Here is a 17,718-nt window from a genome sequence, read left to right as displayed (position 1 = left end):
AATAAAATCTTTTAAAAGTATATACCTTGGGGCGCCTGGGTGGCTCAGTGGGTTACACTGCTGCCTTCGGCTCAGGTCATGATCTCAGGGTCCTGGGATCAAGTCCCGCATCGGGCTCTCTGCTCAGCAGGGAGCCTGCTTCCTCCTCTCTCTCTCTGCCTGCCTCTCTGCCTACTTGTCTCTCTCTGTCAAATAAATAAATAAAATCTTTTAAAAAAAGTATATACCTTAATGATACCTTAATAATATCCAATTTCTGGGGCATATGGGTGGCTCAGTCAGTTGAGTGTTTGCCTTCAGCTTGGGTCATGACCCTGGGGCTCCCTGCTCACTGGGGAGTCTGCTTCTCCCTCTCCTTCTGCTCCTCTCCATGCTCTTGGTCTCTCTAATGCACACACACTCTCTCATATAAGTAAATCTTTAAAAAATACACTCAAGCTGGCCGCAGGGACAAGAGCATATGTATCTTCGTTAGCAGTGTGTGGAGCTCAAATCCTTTAGTGATGAGGAGGCTACTCTCTGCCAGAGCACAGACCTTCCTTGAGCTTAGTCACAGTTAAGCCTTCACACCCAGAGTGAGATTTTCCACAGTCGTATTAACTATGTCTTGTTGAAAGGTTGTAGCACTTTCCCTGGGTCTGGTTAGGTGTCCTTGCAGTCGAAAGTGGCCTATAGGAGCCACATGTGCCTCCCTTCTTGTTCCTTCCCCACAGCACAGAGTTCAGAATTTTTCTTCTAAGGGAGATATTCACTCATGAGGCAGCAAACATAAGCATGCCTAGTCATATCATGGCATTCAAAAAATGTTTCTTTAATTAATGATTCTCCCTAAATTCTATGTAAAAATAAAAACAAGAACAAAATCAGGAATGCTGAGGATAGACTTTTCGCCTCCACTTAAATTGAGTCTTCTGTTGTTTTGCAGAGTAGATACGTTGGATATTTTGCAGATGTGAAAAATATCTACAACATGACTCTCCCTCCAAGAAAAACAGTCAAGATTGAAAAAATTGTTATTCATTCAATTCATGGTAAGTGATTTATGTGTCATTGATGAGTTGTCCAGTGGGGAAATGTTCTGACTCTTGAGGCGTGGGATGGTTGCTCCCATGTGTGTACCAACAATCCCAACCCATGGCTGTCCTTTTATGCATTCTCACATGTAACCCCTCCTGGTGGAAGAGCCCAGAAGTCCTTAGATGCCCTCTCTTCACCAGTTTGTGAGGGCTTCATCCCCTTCTGTCTTCTATTCTCACTGCTGCCTTGGCTTCAGCACAGGGTGAGCTTTTAAGAATTGGACCCTGATGGAGAAGAGAGGAAGGGCTCATGAGCCCTGGAGACCACCTCTTCCTCATGTCCACCTCTAGTTCAGGGTTCATCTGGCAGCCCTGTACGATTTGCTCACATGAGCCTTTCAGAAACCTTCTTTTCCCTCTCATCATCCTGGTCTCTCCCTCTCACCTGCCTCCTGCACTGTTAGTCCCCTCATCCCCAGCAACTCGAGAGGTCTTGATATGTCTCAAATACACAAAGTTGTCTTCAATACCCAAACAACAAATGAAATTTGTTGCCACAAATTTTCTTTTAGAAATAACTACCAAGTGCCTGCTTTGGGCAAGCCCCCTGCCAGTGTTTCTCTGTCCTCAGGAAGGAGAGGAATGAGTGCGCATGGATATAAAGAGCTGACCACAGTGTTGGGGCACACACAGACTGGACCCTGCCAGCTGAGGGTCAAGGTCAAGGATAGCTTCCTAAGGAGCACCACCCAGGTCTTCCTTACTAGAATCTATGTAAACACAGAAAGGGGGTTGGGAGAAACCTGGACTCAGGGTGGTGGGGGGAGGGGGGCATCTTTCAGCCTCCTAGCTTCTATTACTTATTACCAGGAGTAAAAATCCTGATCAATTTTTAAAAGAGTTGACTGTTCTCATGTTTCTAGAATGTCAGGAGAGGGACTGGGATCTATCATCATGCAGGGAGGCAGGAAAATTAGATCTTCCATCTCTGGGACTTAAGAAATGAAGGAGAAGGGGAGGGGGAGAACCATCCTCAAGTCTTTAATTCTCCATCAACCACCCTGCTTCCTGCACAGCTCACAGGGGAGGCAGCAGAACAGGGCCACCTCAGTGGGGGTGGGCTGGGGCTTCACTCTCACTGCCTGAGGTGCAGTAGGGAGCGATGCTCTGGCTCCCCAAAGTTAAACCATGGCCCGTGCGGAGATGCCGGGTCCCTCATGAGTTGTATGGTGCTGGAGCACTGGTATGCATCCCAACAGGCTTGTATTTTTAGCCTTCTGGGGAGTCCCAAAAAATAAGAGCTAGATATAGATATTTTTTTAACATTTCACCCAATTATTTAGAAATAAAAGAATCATTTAAATATATATATATATATATGTGTGTGTGTGTGTGTGTGTGTGTGTGTGTGTGTGTGTGTGTGTGTGTGTGTGTGTGTGTATCGGGCATAGTAAAAAAAATTACAGTTAAAGTATAAAATGCTTTTTTTCAAATTATTTCTATATCCCTTCCTCCCCACCACACACACAGAGGTGGTGGTGAGGAATTTCAGTGGATTACCACAGTTGGATTGCATCGGTTTCCGGCTTGTGAAAACCAATGTCAACCCAGGAGGATTGTTTCTGTGGGAAATTTTGTCTAGGTTTCCAAACAAGCATTGTGCAGGCAGACCCTTGAAACACGGCCCATTCGGGCAAAAGGCTGCTTGTGTATAAAAATTAGCAACTGTTGGTGAAAAGGCTTTGCAGACTGCAAAGTCCTCTAGAGAGTCCATGATGACCGTTTCCTTCGGTGTGTGTGAATTAGGAGGGAGAGAGTTGTTGTGGTCCTAATGGCTGACCTCACTCAGAATTCCAGGTGTTGCCACACCTCCTCAGGCAGAGCCAGGCTTGTCCAACAGGTGTCAGAAGGTAGGGGACAGCAGTTTTGCTCTGTTCCCTTCCCACATTCAGTGGGGTCCTGCAAAAAGAGTTGGCCACTTTATTCTAGACCAGGAAGAACAACATGGTTAGCCACTGGAGCAGTTTCTCACACTGAGAAATATAAATGCAACCATAAAACCAACTCAGTGGTAGGAGAGCCAGAATTGCGTTGAGTGTATGCTCTGCTTCAGTTTCTTCTTTGTTAACAATGGGACCAACGGTATCTATACAGACCCCCATGAGTATTAACCGTTCCAGACAGACAAATAGGCATTTGGTCCAGTGGAATTTTAATGTATTTTCCTAACATGAATAGTGAGAATGGGAATTGTTTCTCAAAATTCTAAGCTTAAAAATATTTTTAATAAGTTCTGGAATTTCGTATGTTTCTCAGTCTGATGTTATACCCTAAGACTGTGACTTCTCTGCTAATATTTTATGTTTCATATAAACTGCAGAAACATTGTTTAGTTAAAACTGGAAGGTGCAGAGATACAGAACAGAGGAGCTAACCCAAATGTATAAGTACTGCAGAGGAAAACTGGGAGAGGGTTTCATGGGTTTGGTTTGCTAGTCTCAGGCTAACAAATAGATTCTAAAAGTCCAGTTTGAGATGGAAGTCTCATGGAGACGTCCAGACAAAGTTGTAATCTTAGCAGCTGTTCAGTACATTTGTGTGTCCAGACTTCAGAGCCAACTTCAGAAGGACTACATGGTAAGTTACCAGTCTTTCTGCACCCATGTAAATAATCAGGCCAAAGCTAATTACACCAGCATTTTTCTTTTTATATATATATTTTTTACTTATTATCCTCTTATCGCATTGTTAGCTTGCCCCCAAAAAAACTGAACCCTCTAGGCTAAGAAGTTCTGTTAGCCTTTGTGGTTGGACACTCTTGGTGCCCCATCAAGATCCCACTGGACCCCTTCAACCAGCTCTGTGATTCTCCACCCAACCTCCACCCCCTTTACTATAATCCTTGGAGAATTACTACTGGAGCCAACTCATTTATTTAGAGCCCCAAATCCCTGAGAGTGTCACCACCCTGTTGGGCAGCCCGTACGTAATGACTAGCAGCTGTACAAAAACTCAACTCCTTTGCTTCCAAGTGTGGCAAACTCTGCAGTATAATTTACACCAAAGAATTCCCCATAGATCAAGCTGAATCTGCTGAATCCCACCCTTCCTTGGCTCTTATGAAGAAATTCCTCCTAGGAGCACTTCCTTCATAAATCACTAGTACCCGGAGTGTTGGTTTAGGGTCCACTTCCAGGAGAACTCAACCTGTGATCATGCATTTCCTTATACTGAGGTGTCATATTTATAACACTGTATCTCCTTGGTCTCTGTCAGGTGATTTACTGTGTTGCAAATTGCAAGAGGACAGAGACCATTATTCATTCGTCTTTGAATCCCCCAGATCCTGACACACAGTTGGAGCTCAGTAGATCTCTCTGAAGTTGACTTGAACAAAAATGTATCTGGCATGTCTCATCACACCTGTCCAGCCCCCCTCATCCACTTCTCCAATTTTATTCCCCACCTCTCTGTCTGTCCATAAATCAGCTCTAGCAGCAGTGGCTTTCTTCCCCTTTTGTTGTTGTCATTCTTTTATAGTAACGATTCTTGGACTTCTAGACGTTGTCTCCCCCTTACTTTTATAAACACTTTCTCTATTGAAATATACTTGACAGAAAATGTTGCATTCATTTTAGGGGTGGCTGGGTGGCTCAGTTGGTTAAGCCTCTGTCTTCGGGTCAGGTCATGATCTCAGTGTCCTGGGATTGAGCCCAGCATCTGGCTATTGGTTTAGCAGGGAGCCTGCTTCCCCCTCTCTCTCTGCCTGCCTCTCTGCCTACTTGTGATCTCTGTCAAATAAATAAAATCTTTTTAAAAAATGTTACATTCATTTTAGATACATAAACTAGTGATTTGACAAGTATATACATTATGTTATGCTCACAAGTGTAGCTACCATCCCTTACCATACAAGACTATTTGAGTGACACTCACTATGTCACTCACTATGTTTCCTGTACCTTTTATCCCCCAAGACTTACTTTACTCATTCTATGACTGGAAGCCTATATCTCCCACTCTCCTTCACCTGTTTTGTGCCTCTCCCCACTTTCCTCCCCTCTGGCAATCATCAGTTTGTTCTCTGTGTTTACAGATCAGGTTCTACTTTTTGTTTGTTCATTTTTGTTTGTTTTATTTTTTAGATTCCACATATAAGGAAAACTAATTTTTGTATTTGTCCTTTTCTGGTCTGGCTTATTTCACTTAGCATAATACCCTGTAGGTCCATCCATGTTGTCACAAGTGGCAAAAATCTCATTCTTTTATGGGTGAATAATATTCCATTCTACGTACACACCACCTCTTTATTCATCTATCGATGGTCACTTGAGTATTTCCACGTCTTGGCTATTGTAGGTAATGCTGCAGTAGACATAGAGGTGAAAGCACTGTGGGCAATACTATAGAGTTTCCTCACGAAGATAAAAGTAGAATTACCATATGACCCAGTAATTCCATTACTGGGTATTTACCCAAAGAATATGGAAACACTAATTTCAAAAGCTATATATATCCCCTATGTTTATTGCAGCATTATTTACAATAGCCAGTATATGGAAGCAACTCAAGTGTCCACTGATGGATAAATGCATAAAGAGAAGGTGCATATCCACATAAGTATAATGGAATATTACTCAGTCATAAAAAGGAATGAAATCTTGTTTTTTGACCAACATGAATGAACCTAGTGGGTATATTGTTAAATGCATAAGTCAATCAGAGAAAGACAAGTACCATATGATTCCATGCACATAAGTAATTTAAGAAACAACAAAGAAAAAGACAAAAAACAAGAGTCTTAAATACAGAGAAGAAATGAGTTGCCAGAAGTTAAGTGGGGTAGGGGATTGGTGAAATAGATAAAGATGATGAATATTACACTGACCTTGATTATATAGAATCATTGAATCCTTATACTGTACACCTGGAACTAATACTAATAAATACCCTTGAAACTAAAACTAATAACACTTAAGTTAATTATACTCAAGTAAATAAATAAAGTGCCCAGAGTTGAGCCCTGCTGGTCCTCAAAACATATTAAAGCCCAATAGTTTTCAAAAGCCAAATGTTATAGGGACTTGTCTTCTCAGTGTAGGTCTCCTGTGCCTGCTCTGTGGTCTGAGACTCTTGCTTTTCCATGCTTGGGGGTCCCTCCTCTTCATGGACAGTCTTACAGGGGGGTTGGTTCTCAACTGTGTCTTCACCTCACCTACCTTTCGATGTGGCCTCCTCTCTACTGTGGAAAGTCTGTTCTGCCAGTTTTGGGGGGTCCTTTTCAGAGTTTGTTGCACTTGATGTGGCTGTTATCTTGGTGTGTGTGTAGGGGACAAGGTTAGCACAGGATCCTCCTACTCTGCCATCTTCCCAGCAGCAACAACAAAAAAACAACCATCATATAATCTTTATCCTCCTCTTGCTAATGCGGTGTACCATGTTGGCTGATTTGAAAATATTGAACCATGCTTGCATTCCCAAAATAAATCCCACTGATCGTGGCAAATGATCTTTTTATTGTTGAATGTACTTTGCTAATATTTTGTTGAGGATTTTTATATCTATCTAAGTTCATGGGGAATATTGGTTTGTAGTTTTATTTATTTGTTTGTTGTTTCTTTAATTGTGACTTTAGTCTGGTCTTGGTATGGGTAATGCTGACCTTATAGAATATATTTGGAAGTTTTCCTTCACCTTCTAATTTTTGGGATAGTTGCGGGAGAATAGGTATTAACTCTTCTTTAATGTGTAGCCGACTTCACCTGTGATTCTATCTGGTCCTGAGCTTTAGTTTGTCGGGAGTTATTTGATGACTGATTCAGTTTCATTACTAGTAATTGGTCTGTTAAGATTTCCTATTTCTTCGTGACTCAGTGTTAGACACACCAGCCTTCTTTTGGAGTAAGAATAATCCTCCTTTGAGGTTGTTAAGATCAAAACAGAATGGGGATGGGGAGACTGTCAGAAAAAAGGGTGAAAGAATTTGCAGTGAGCAGTGTTTTGACTTGTGCGCCTTTGTGGGATTATCTCTACCTCTCATGGTCTTTAAGCTCTTTATAACTCTAAGTTGTAGAAAAGTAATAATACTGTAAATAATTTTTGTACATAAAAATACAAGTTAGTTGTATCTAGTGGAAAGAAATTGATTATTAAACCATTTTTTAAGATTTTATGTATTTATTTATTTGGGAGAGAGAGAATGAGAGAGAGAGAGAGCATGAGAGGGGGAAGGTCAGAGGGAGAAGCAGACTCCCCGCTGAGCAGGGAGCCCAAAGCAGTACTCAGTCCCTGGACTCCGGGATCATGACCTGAACCAAAGGCCGTCTCTTAACCCACTGAACCACCCAGGCGACTGATTAAGCCATTTTATATCTGTTTATACACTCATGTCATCAATCTTTATTTCCCACTAGATGCGCAGTATTTTAATTGAAGTATAACATACATTCGTTTATATTAGCTCCAGGTGTACAATATAATGATTCAGTAATTTTACACATTACTCAGTGTTCATCAAGATAAGTATATTATCATCAAGATAAGTAAACTCTCATGGGTCACCTGGGTGACTCAGTCTGTTAAGTGTCTGCCTTTGGCTCAGGTCGTGATCCCAGTGTCCTGGGATAGAGCCCTGTGTCAGGTTCCCTGCTCAGCGGGGAGCCTCCTTCTTCCTCTGCCTCTCCCTTGTTCATGCTTTTTTTCTCTGTCTCTCTCAAATCAATAGATAAAATCTTTAAAAAAAAAAAAAACATTTATGGACATAGAGGAGAGCATATGCTATGGCGAGTGCTGTCAATCGTGTAAGACTGATAATTCACATACCTGTGCCCCTGAAACAAATAATACATATATGTTAATTTTTTAAATGATAAGCGTACTCTTTATTCCTCTTTATTGCACCCATCCCCTACCCACCTCCCTTATGGCAGCCATCAGTTTGTTCTCTGTATTGAAGGGTCTGATTTTTTGTCTTCTTTCATTTTTATTTTTAAATTCCACATGATTGAAATATATTTGTTTCTCTGTTTCACTTAGCATCCCTATAGGTCCATCCACACTGTTGCAAATGGCAAGTTTTTTTTTTTTTTTTTAATTACAGCTGAACAATGTTCCGTTGTGTATGTGTATACCTGTATAAATACATCTTCACTACATTTTCCTTACCTATTCGTCTCTCAGTACACACTTGGATTGCCTCCATGTATTGGCTATTGTAAATAATGCTGCAATAAACATAAGGGTGTATATATCTCTTCAAATTGGTGCTTCATATTTTTTAGGTAAATACCTAGTAGCAAAATTACTGGACTATACAGTAATTCTCTTTCTAATTTTGTGAGGAAACTCCCTACTGTTTTGCACAGTGGCTTGTAGTTAACTTTGCATCAGCTGTAACATTTTACTGGTTTTTGATTAATTGATGAGTCAAATAAGATTTTTGACATGTATTTTAAAAATGCAAGAATAAATGAAACAAGATGGGATTGGGAGGGAGACAAACCATAAGTGACTCTTAATCTCACAAAACAAACTGAGGGTTGCTGGGGGGAGGGGTTTGGGAGAAGGGGGTGGGATTATGGACATTGGGGAGGGTATGTGCTTTGGTGAGTGCTGTGAAGTGTGTAAACCTGGTGATTCACAGACCTGTACCCCTGAGGATAAAAATATATGTTTATAAAAAATAAAAAATTAAAAACATTTTAAAAAATGCAAGGCACAGAACAGTGCTGTGGTATGCAACAATTCCCGTAACACAGAAGTGGGGAATAATATGTATTCATATTTGTGCTATGTACATATATAAAAATACTCAGGGAGAGTATTCCTTTTTGATTATATGTGCACAAAAATATTCTCCATTTGGAGCTGGACAAATAAACAGGTGGGAGTAGGTGAGCCAGACTCTTCACCTCATGTCTTTTTTACCTTTTATATTATAGAAATATGCTTTAAGAGGTTTAAATGTGTGGGAATTAAGCTTGTAAATCAGTGCCCTTTCCTGTCATGTGGTAAGGGTTTGTATTAATTTAGTTCTACATTTTCACTAATCTCTGGTCAACATCAGTTCTGCAAAGGAGTTCTGCAACTGCAATGGGATAGGATGGCATGGGGTGGAGGAAGTAAGGCTCAGACATGATGATGCTTAATGCAAATTCATAATGTGGACCTACGATGCAAATAGAATCTGAACATCAAGAATGATTAACATATGACTCTGTTAGAATATTTTTTTAGTTCTGAACCTTTACTTCTATGCGTATTTGTGACATTCCTCATTAAAGAAAAGCAGTTAGAATTAATTGAAGGCTTGAGAAACCAGCCTTTAAGAACTCCTAAAAAAAGGGTTCGTCTGAATCGAATAGAGAGCCAGAAACCATTTGTCTATAGATGTATCATGAGTGCCACCAGAATATTTGGATGCAGCAGTCTAATATCTAACTCCAGATGAGGGTAAGAGGAAATTAGACTGTTTAAGACCCATTGTCGGATGTCTGAAGCAAGCAACACACTAGCAGGAAAGGTGGCAAGTTACCTACATGATTTTTTTTTTCTAGAAAGGTGAAGAGATGAAGTTCCGTCTTAGAAGCTAAACTATATGTCTTCTTCCCCCACACACACACACTCCAGCCTTATAAATTGAACTTTAGGAGACAAAGTTGGGCTTAAAGATTTGTCTTTTAAAGATGGAATCCAAGCAAGACCCAGATGATTCACTACGGACACACTGTTAGCTGTCATAATTTTCTCTTTAATCCATAATGTTAATCGATGAGACATTTTGCTCTTTGTTCTAATGAGCCTAACTTTATTTCCTTCAGGTGTAGGAAAAGGCAATGGCACTGATCTCAAAGTACAAATAGTAATGCAGAGGCAGATCATCTTTTTCGGCTCTGCTTCCAAAAACTGTCAGGTAAGAGATAGCATGCAAACTGGAAATTCTGGTGTTTGGTTCAAATCTCAATGTCAAACCAGCATGTTCAGTGTTAGCAGTGTCCCAAGTGACTCTGCCTCCGATGTCCTATGGGACTGCACTGAGAGAAGTAACTCAAGAGTGGCCGGAAGGGGACATATATACCTCTTTCCCCTAAGCGATGGGACCTGGTAGTCTGTTTTCTTAAATGTTGAAGTGCCTTGGACTATCCTAAAGCAATAAGAAGCTTTCCCGGGTCTTAAGAAATATAAACCGTCCAAATTCTCTCTCCAGGTTTGTGTCTCTTCTCCTATTACTTCCCCACCACCACTCCTTGCCCTTTGTCCCACGGAAGGCGCGCACCCAGACCCGATCCTTGACTTCTGTTCTTATCTCTGCACATACTCTACTCTTGGTTCTGCTCATCCATTCTCCTGCTGCAAACAATTATTTTTTCTTCCATCCGCTCGCACAGACTTATGAGCACCCCCCACGTGGTAGGTGCAGGACACCTACCTAGACAGCTTCTGCCCCAACGACGGAACTGTGTGTGTCAATCCAGATTTGTCAGATGAGCTTTCCCTCTGCTTCTGCAAGTGACACCAGAATTCTCTCACTGAGGCCTCACGATGTAGAATCCTGGAGTCTCTCCTGGCCGTGCCCCCACATCCAGTCAGCACTTCCTATTGATTTTACCTTGGGAATCTCTCCTCACTCTCTCCATTCCTTTCTGTTCCCATTGTCACCGCCCAGTCCGGCACCTCATTTGCTCATGCCTGGATTTCTACAGTGGTCTCCCTACCTGTCCCTTCTCTTCATGCTATACAGTGTTGAGAGACCGGCAATATGCAGGTCTTTCTCTGCTCCTACTTGAAAAGCAGTAAGTGGAGCAGAAGAACAATGCACTCTGTGCCTCTAGTCAAAGCCAGTCAGTATCTTTGGCTCAGTTTATCTGCAAAATAAAGACCACATCTCCCGGGTTGTGAGGATTAGGTTAGATAATGTATGTGAAGTTGCTTTGTGAGCTATAATCACTGTTATAAGTGATAACTGTCAGGCCACTTTGTCACATAGGGATTGCCCTGCCCCCATGCTTCCACAATTTTTATTTCCCGGCTCTTGAACCTTTAAAATATTTCCCTATCCTACCTGAAACCTGAGCTTATTTCCTTCAGTAACTTGACCTACAGACTCCATTCCAAGTAGACGGGGTGCCTTCTGGCCCTTGGGACTCAACACTCTCATTTCTGTTTCATGTGTTCCATGTCTTTCCCCTCCCGCCCCCACACCACCCAGTGTGCACAGCGTTCTCTTTCAGAGCTCCTCGTGTGTACAAATCCACCACACAGAACTCTTTTTCTGCTCCTCTGTGAAACTTTCTTACTCTCTGCTTCTCATTAAGCTCCCCAGAACACACAACCACACAGTCTTCATTATCCAGCTTGACATGTAATTCATGCCACTCTACCATTGTTTCTTATGTCTGTAGCTCCCTGAAGCATCCCCTGAGTCTGCACCTTCTTTGGTATTTCGCACAGACTCTCCTTAGTGTGGGTACCACTATTGTGCAAGGGCCAATCAGTAACAAAGAAATACTCAGTATAGCCCCAAAGTCCTTCATTCCAGAAACGTGACCAATCTTTGGTCACTCCATCCAGTAGTTGGCTATGGACAAGGCCTCTGATACCATCAGCGAGCGCCTCTTTAATAAACATGACCAATCACATGTTTTTGAATGTGAATGCCAAGTTTAAAACTGATCTTCTTAGTGTGTCCCGGCATCTGCTAATCAAATGACACACGTTCAACAGTGACATTTAAATTCTGATGGAAAAGGGAGTATTTCACTTTTCAGCAGTGCAGTACCATACCCTCCAAACATGTTGGCCTTTTAAAAATGTAAACAGTATTGCAACTTAATAGAAACAATGATTCACATTTATTTATATGTGTAATGGCTGCACTCTGAGACCAAGTGTACTTGATAAATCCAGGAAGCTGCGATAAGCAAACTGGACTTCACCATTTATCCACCCATTAGCTAGGGTTATGGTTCTGAGTTCCGTGTGATCATTCACAGATCCTTCATGATGCAGAAACAGACAGCGTGACAATCCATCTGTCCAACTGCCCACCACTGTATGATGACATCAAAGTGCAGTTTTTCTCTTCTTCCGTGAGTCATCCAGAACCAACCTATGCCAGTATTCTTGTCTGGCCTTTTGAGTGATTCTGATTTAGGCTTTCCTTTACTACAATTCCTGGCAAGGAACAGGATAGGAGATGTCAACCCCTCGCCAGAGAGGGGGAGAAAAACAAGGCCGGTCTATATCAAAATTTTTAAAAAGAACATAAGAGATTTTTGCTCATTTTTTAAAAAAGATTTTATTTGACAGAGATCACAAGTAGACAGAGAGTGGGGGAAGCAGGCACCCCGCTGGGCAGAGAGCCCTATGTGGGGCTCAATCCCAGGACCCTGGGATCGTGACCTGAGCCCAAGGCAGAGGCTTAACCCACTGAGCCACCCAGGCGCCCCTTGCTCATTTTTTCTAAATTCTATACAACTTGCATATATTTTCAAATAAGGAAAAAACAAAGGTATGTTTACTGCAGAGTGGTGATCAAACTTTTGTTTTGTATCTTTAAAACACAGTGTTCCCCATAGTTTATAAAGTACTTTAAAATGAGGGAGATCTGACTTTCCTTTGAACCGATACATAATTCATATTAAATAGTATTTTTTAAAATTTTATTTGACAGACAGAGATCACAAGTGGGCAGAGAGGCAGGCAGAGGCGGGGGGGGGGGAAGCAGGCTCCCTGCTGAGCAGAGAGCCCGATATGGGGCTCCATCCCAGGACCCTGAGATCATGACCCGAGCTGAAGGCAGAGGCTTTAACCCACTGAGCCACCCAGGTGCCCCTTAAATAGTATTTTTAATCTAACATTTACCTTATGAAAAATGAGAATGTTTGCCATTGTCATTGCTCTGAACATGAGTGTGTAACTTCTGCTGAGATGTCACAAAGTGTACAAGTGTTACTCTTTACATGAATTTCTAAGCCTCAGTGGTTTTCCTATTGAAATCATCAAGCAGAACTGCCAACAACTAACAGTGTTGATCAAGTTAAAGTTTGTGCCCTCCTTCACCCCCTGCTTGCTCCCCATTATGGGAAAATCTGTTCAGTAGTGAAATGGTAGGTGTGTGGAAGCAAGTGACCTTGGTGGTTCCCATATCAGATGGCTCCCCTTTGATCCCTGAAGCCGGTCTGAACACTCGCTCAGTCAGTGGTCCAAAGCAGGAGCTCCACTACAAGAAGTACTGGCCTGGGCAGTGTTGCTTAATTTTGTGATTTTCAAGGGCCATGAGATGAAAACTCTCTCATGTGTGGGTATTCTTATCATTAATACTGACAGTCAATTATCAGTGCAGCTGCTGCTTGTAGAAATGGATGAGGTCTTTGGACATAAAGTGGCATCAGTCTCTGGTCAGCACGATGTAAACTAGGTTGGGGGACTATTGTCTAATTTATATTGAAAAAAAAAAAACACATTTCCTTAAATTTTGATAGGAATGGCAAGAAAAAGCCATTTCTTAAAGGCTCCTTTGTGTCCTGAGCGGAGGGTTATAGAGGTTAAGTGCTGTGTGTCTAACGGCTCTAATTGTTCAACATATATAGAAAGGAGGGAAAAGGAGGAATTTTAATCCCTTTGGAATTAGTTTTAGTATCATTTTTATGATGAAATTTAACTTTTTTTCTTTTAATTTTAGGACCTGCCCAAGTATTACGACCAGTGTCCATTTTTTTTCTGGTTCCATACATCATTTTTACAAAACAAAAGGTATGGCTCTGATATAATCCAGTAGAAATGGCTTAATCTCCAAGATCTGTGTAAGGCAAAATGGTACTCCTGCCCTCAATTTATAGAAACCAAGAAATCCTCAAGTCCCCCATTCTTCATTATGTAAAATATAGGGTTAGCGTTGAGAACCACTGTGGCCTTAACCTCAAAGTCCATGCCATAGGACTGTGTCAGAGGAGCTGAGACGTATTCTAATCAGATCTAGGTGTGGTGATAAATCCCTCCCCTTGCAAGTGTAGCAGGAGTCTGCTCAATTACCACGACTAGGGCAGGTCCACCGTGTGTGTTCACCTTCTGATGACCGACCACCTACCATATTCTAGGCCAGAAAGGAAAGCATCCTCGAGGAAGGCTTTAGCTAGTTTAAAGGTGACTGACACACCTGGATCTAGAGCAGAAGTTAGAGGACACAGTAAACATTCGTGAAGACAGCTTAAAAAAAAAAAAAATCAATAGTCTCTATTTTAGAAATGACTTTCTAGTGACTAAACTGGGAAATCTTTTTTTATAAATTAACTGAAGATTATTCCAGGGAAACTTCTTCCCTCTCTGGAAATTCGTTCCTGTGTCTGGAAGTTCTCTAGAATTCTAGTTCTCTAGTACTTGAAGGAGGACTGAGTTAGTGGGAATAGTAGAAATAGCCGCTGAGGACTATGGGTCCTGCTTGTGGGGGACAAGAGCTCTCTTGCAGACTCTGCAGGGAAAAGGGTATCGGGGGTCAGCAATACAAACACAGCTCTGTCAGAGCCACGCCACTTATTTAGGCTTCGGTCTCCATGAGGGAGTTCCTTGGGACGGTGGGCTGCTGCAAGCTGTGGATACCGCGGTGCGCGGAGATGGTGCGACCTCTCTGTGAACTGGCTAAGGGAGGACTCACTATGGTAGAGTGGACAGCTGAGGCAGAAGGAGCATTTGGGGAATTACAAACAGCCTTACTGACTGCCCCAACATTGGCCATCCCAGATGTTACCAAGCCCTTCCACTTGTATGTGCCAACTGAGGCACAGGAGAGGGACTAAGACTAACCCTGGTTGGCCTTCTGTGCTTGAAACATGTTTCTTCTTTCCTAGGCTTTACCTTCCACGGAACCAACTGGATAATCCACATAAAAAAAAAACCTGGCATATCTACCGTGAGAACTTTGCAGTAGAGCTGCATTTTGAATAAGTGGATCCTGTTCCCCACCATCCCTGCCACACATTTAGGTCTCCTAACCCTCCTTCCTTGCATGTATACTTACAGTACATTTACATACACCTTTTTGACACCTTAAGTATATACATTATAAAAGGTTAGTGGTCCTTTTTCTTTCCTGAAGGAGGTATGCCAGAGTTGAGAGAACTACTGTTCCTGGGGACTGTGTGCCAAAGTTAAGAGTTTAAAAGAACTTTCATATCAAAATAACATTTAAAATGATTCCTCACAATTTTGCGTGAGGTTTATTATGTATTTTTGGGTAAGTAGTCCCTGCTTTCACATGTGTAATGTCAGATTAAAGAGGTCATTTCTAAGCTATTTAACAAACCTCCGACTGGCACCAGTACGAGGCTTGAGCCCATAGGACCGTTCCTATAAACAGTCCCGGCAGAGCTTGTGATACAAGCTTCAATTACACAGGCAGTCCTTGGAGGACAAGAGAATCTGGGTAAACATAAGCAGACGTTACAGTAGATTCTTTCTCTTTGTAACATCACCGTGAAGTCAAAGGAAATGTCTGCCTAGAGAAATCTAGATGATTTTAAAGTACAGCCCCTGACACAGATTCTGCTCCCAGCCAACTTCATTTAAATGTAGGGAACTCTGTGAAGGTCATCTTTTCACTATAAACACTGGTTATTCCAGTGTCCACAGGGAATCCTATTCTCTTCATTGATGGATGTTGTTTTATTCTAAGTACCTTAATGTCATTATGTATGTATATATATATATATATATATATATATATATATATATATATATATATATATATAAATGTCCTTATTTATGAACATGCCTGGATGCAGGTGCTCTTTTTCCCTCCAAATAGCCCTCAAAGGGTCTCAGCTACCAGTGCAACAGCCCATCTAAAGGCTCCTTAGGAAAAGCTCTGACTACATTACTTGCTGTAATTCATGTTCCAGAAACACATGTTGCCGCTGAACAGTTTGTACTCTTCCCTTGAACATGCACGCAGCCATAAGCCAGAGGGGAAGACCAGGTGGCAGACTTAGGTAAATGGGGGTGGTGGTGGTGGTGGTGGTAGATACTTAGCTGGCACTAAGGAAGAAAACCCCAATACTCAAGACTTGCGTTTTGAAAGATTACAGTTAGGGTTCCTCTTCCCTAACCCTCCAAGATGCATCCAAATTCCTGGCCATTGAGTTGCTACACTCTTGTGCTTTTGCTCACATAAAGAGAATTTACAGGCTTGCCTCCTTACAACCTGACATAAATACTTCCTTGAACAACTCGAGAATCTTACATCATGGTACATCAGAATGATACTGTTTTTTTTTTTTTTTTAAATAGTTCGGACTACCCTGGAATAGAATTATCCAAAACATAATAGGAAATTTAGCTACTTTAAAAAAATAGAACAGTTTCCTGCTACATCAACCCCATCCACACAACCAGGCAGAAGAAGAATGCTGCTGGTGGGCCAACTTGCACAGCTGCAGTATACAGAAAGAGCAGCTGCTCACTGCCCCGACCCTCTGGCTTCTGGCGCGTGGGCTAGAGTTAGCACAGGGCCTCTGCAGAGAACAAAAAGCTTCAGGAAACCAGAGGTTTCACTCGAGGGGGACACTGTGCCAACAAGGACAGACACACACGGGACAGATGTTAGCAGAGTCAGCCTGCTTAAGAACACTGGTTTCGGAGAGAGCCCTTGCTGGTCTTGGAGCAGCACGGTATGATGAGGCTTGCCTAAGTGGGGACAAGAAGGGACCCTCTTCCACCAGGTGACCTGGAGTTTGTGGTGGTGGTTAGTGCATTCGTATGGCATAGCTAAATAAAATTACTTGGCTTGTTTCATTGCTTTGTAAAGTCACTCCCTATATATAATCCTGAAAATCCACGGACTGCCAGTACCAAATGTAAAAGGCTCCAACCCAATAAGAAACATGGCAGTTAGCGATCCTGAGATAAATGTAAACAAAGGGGTCACCCCAACATCACTCACTGTGGAGGACAAGTCCTCGGTTCTGTCCAGTTCAATCTGAAAGAGGACCTTGCCTGCGAGCACTGTCCTTCAGGCACCAGACAGGGAACAAGGGCTTCTCCTGGCTTTGGCACTCTGCTCCCGGGAAGGGTTTCTGGTCGGTGGAGGCAGTGAGTGAGTGAGTGGGCCAAAGTGCATCAGCAGGCCAAAGAAGGTCCAAAGAAATAATCTGCAATCCTACCCAGGCCAGGACCCAGAGACGGAAGAAGCAGGCCTGCTGGTGGTCATGGGCCTTCACAAAGCACAGCAGCAGGGCCCCCTCTCCTCAGTACCTCCCTCAACCTAAGGCCCAGCAGAGGCGGAGTTCTTTGGGAGAGAAGGGGAGCTGGCACAGGTGAGGGGCGTGCTGCTCTCACCACACCTCACAATGTGTCAGGGGTCAAGATGATCCCACCTAGGAAGTGAATGGCACTATTTTAACAGTACATCTTGGGAAAATCCAAGAGGCTTACTCTTACATGGAAGCCACACCAGTTTGCGGATATGTTCTCCTCTACAAAATCTACACAGATAGTTCAGTTGTCAAGCACCACAGAAAAACTGAACTTCAGCTACTTAGGATAGTGCATATACTAAGGTTCTAAAAGCCTACATCTAGAGTAAGGAATCACTCATAGTCATCTTCATGAAACATGGTTACCTCAGAGTTTTTCTGGTGAGATCTGAGAATTAAACATGGAACCAAATGATGCCTTCTAACATGTAACCATCCAAGCTGCACGGACACGC

The 17,718-nt window shown here is 42.3% G+C and overlaps 1 protein-coding gene across 5 annotated transcripts in view; it reads left to right on the top strand.

The window, feature by feature from the left end:
* LOC123392230 (phosphatidylinositol 3,4,5-trisphosphate 3-phosphatase TPTE2-like) overlaps positions 1–16,019 on the top strand; it is a 125,955-nt gene extending 109,936 nt beyond the window's left edge. For 4 of the 5 annotated variants that reach the window (XM_045080549.1, XM_045080551.1, XM_045080552.1 and 1 more), the window contains 4 exons: positions 926–1,031; positions 9,836–9,927; positions 12,008–12,103; positions 13,699–16,015. In XM_045080549.1, coding sequence (XP_044936484.1) covers positions 926–1,031; positions 9,836–9,927; positions 12,008–12,103; positions 13,699–13,794 — 390 coding nt within the window. In that variant the 3' untranslated portion in view covers positions 13,795–16,015. Of the gene's footprint in view, positions 1–925; positions 1,032–9,835; positions 9,928–12,007; positions 12,104–13,698 lie in introns of all 5 variants that reach the window. The other variant, XM_045080553.1, reaches the window with a different exon arrangement.
* The last annotated feature ends 1,699 nt before the right edge of the window (positions 16,020–17,718 follow it).

This window comes from Mustela putorius, unplaced genomic scaffold (assembly GCF_011764305.1).
Source record: "Mustela putorius furo isolate JIRA1106 unplaced genomic scaffold, ASM1176430v1.1 tig00000461_pilon_pilon_pilon, whole genome shotgun sequence".
Classification (NCBI taxonomy): domain Eukaryota; kingdom Metazoa; phylum Chordata; class Mammalia; order Carnivora; family Mustelidae; genus Mustela; species Mustela putorius.
Note: the sequence above shows the minus strand (reverse complement) of the source record. Positions and strands in the feature narration are given on the sequence as shown.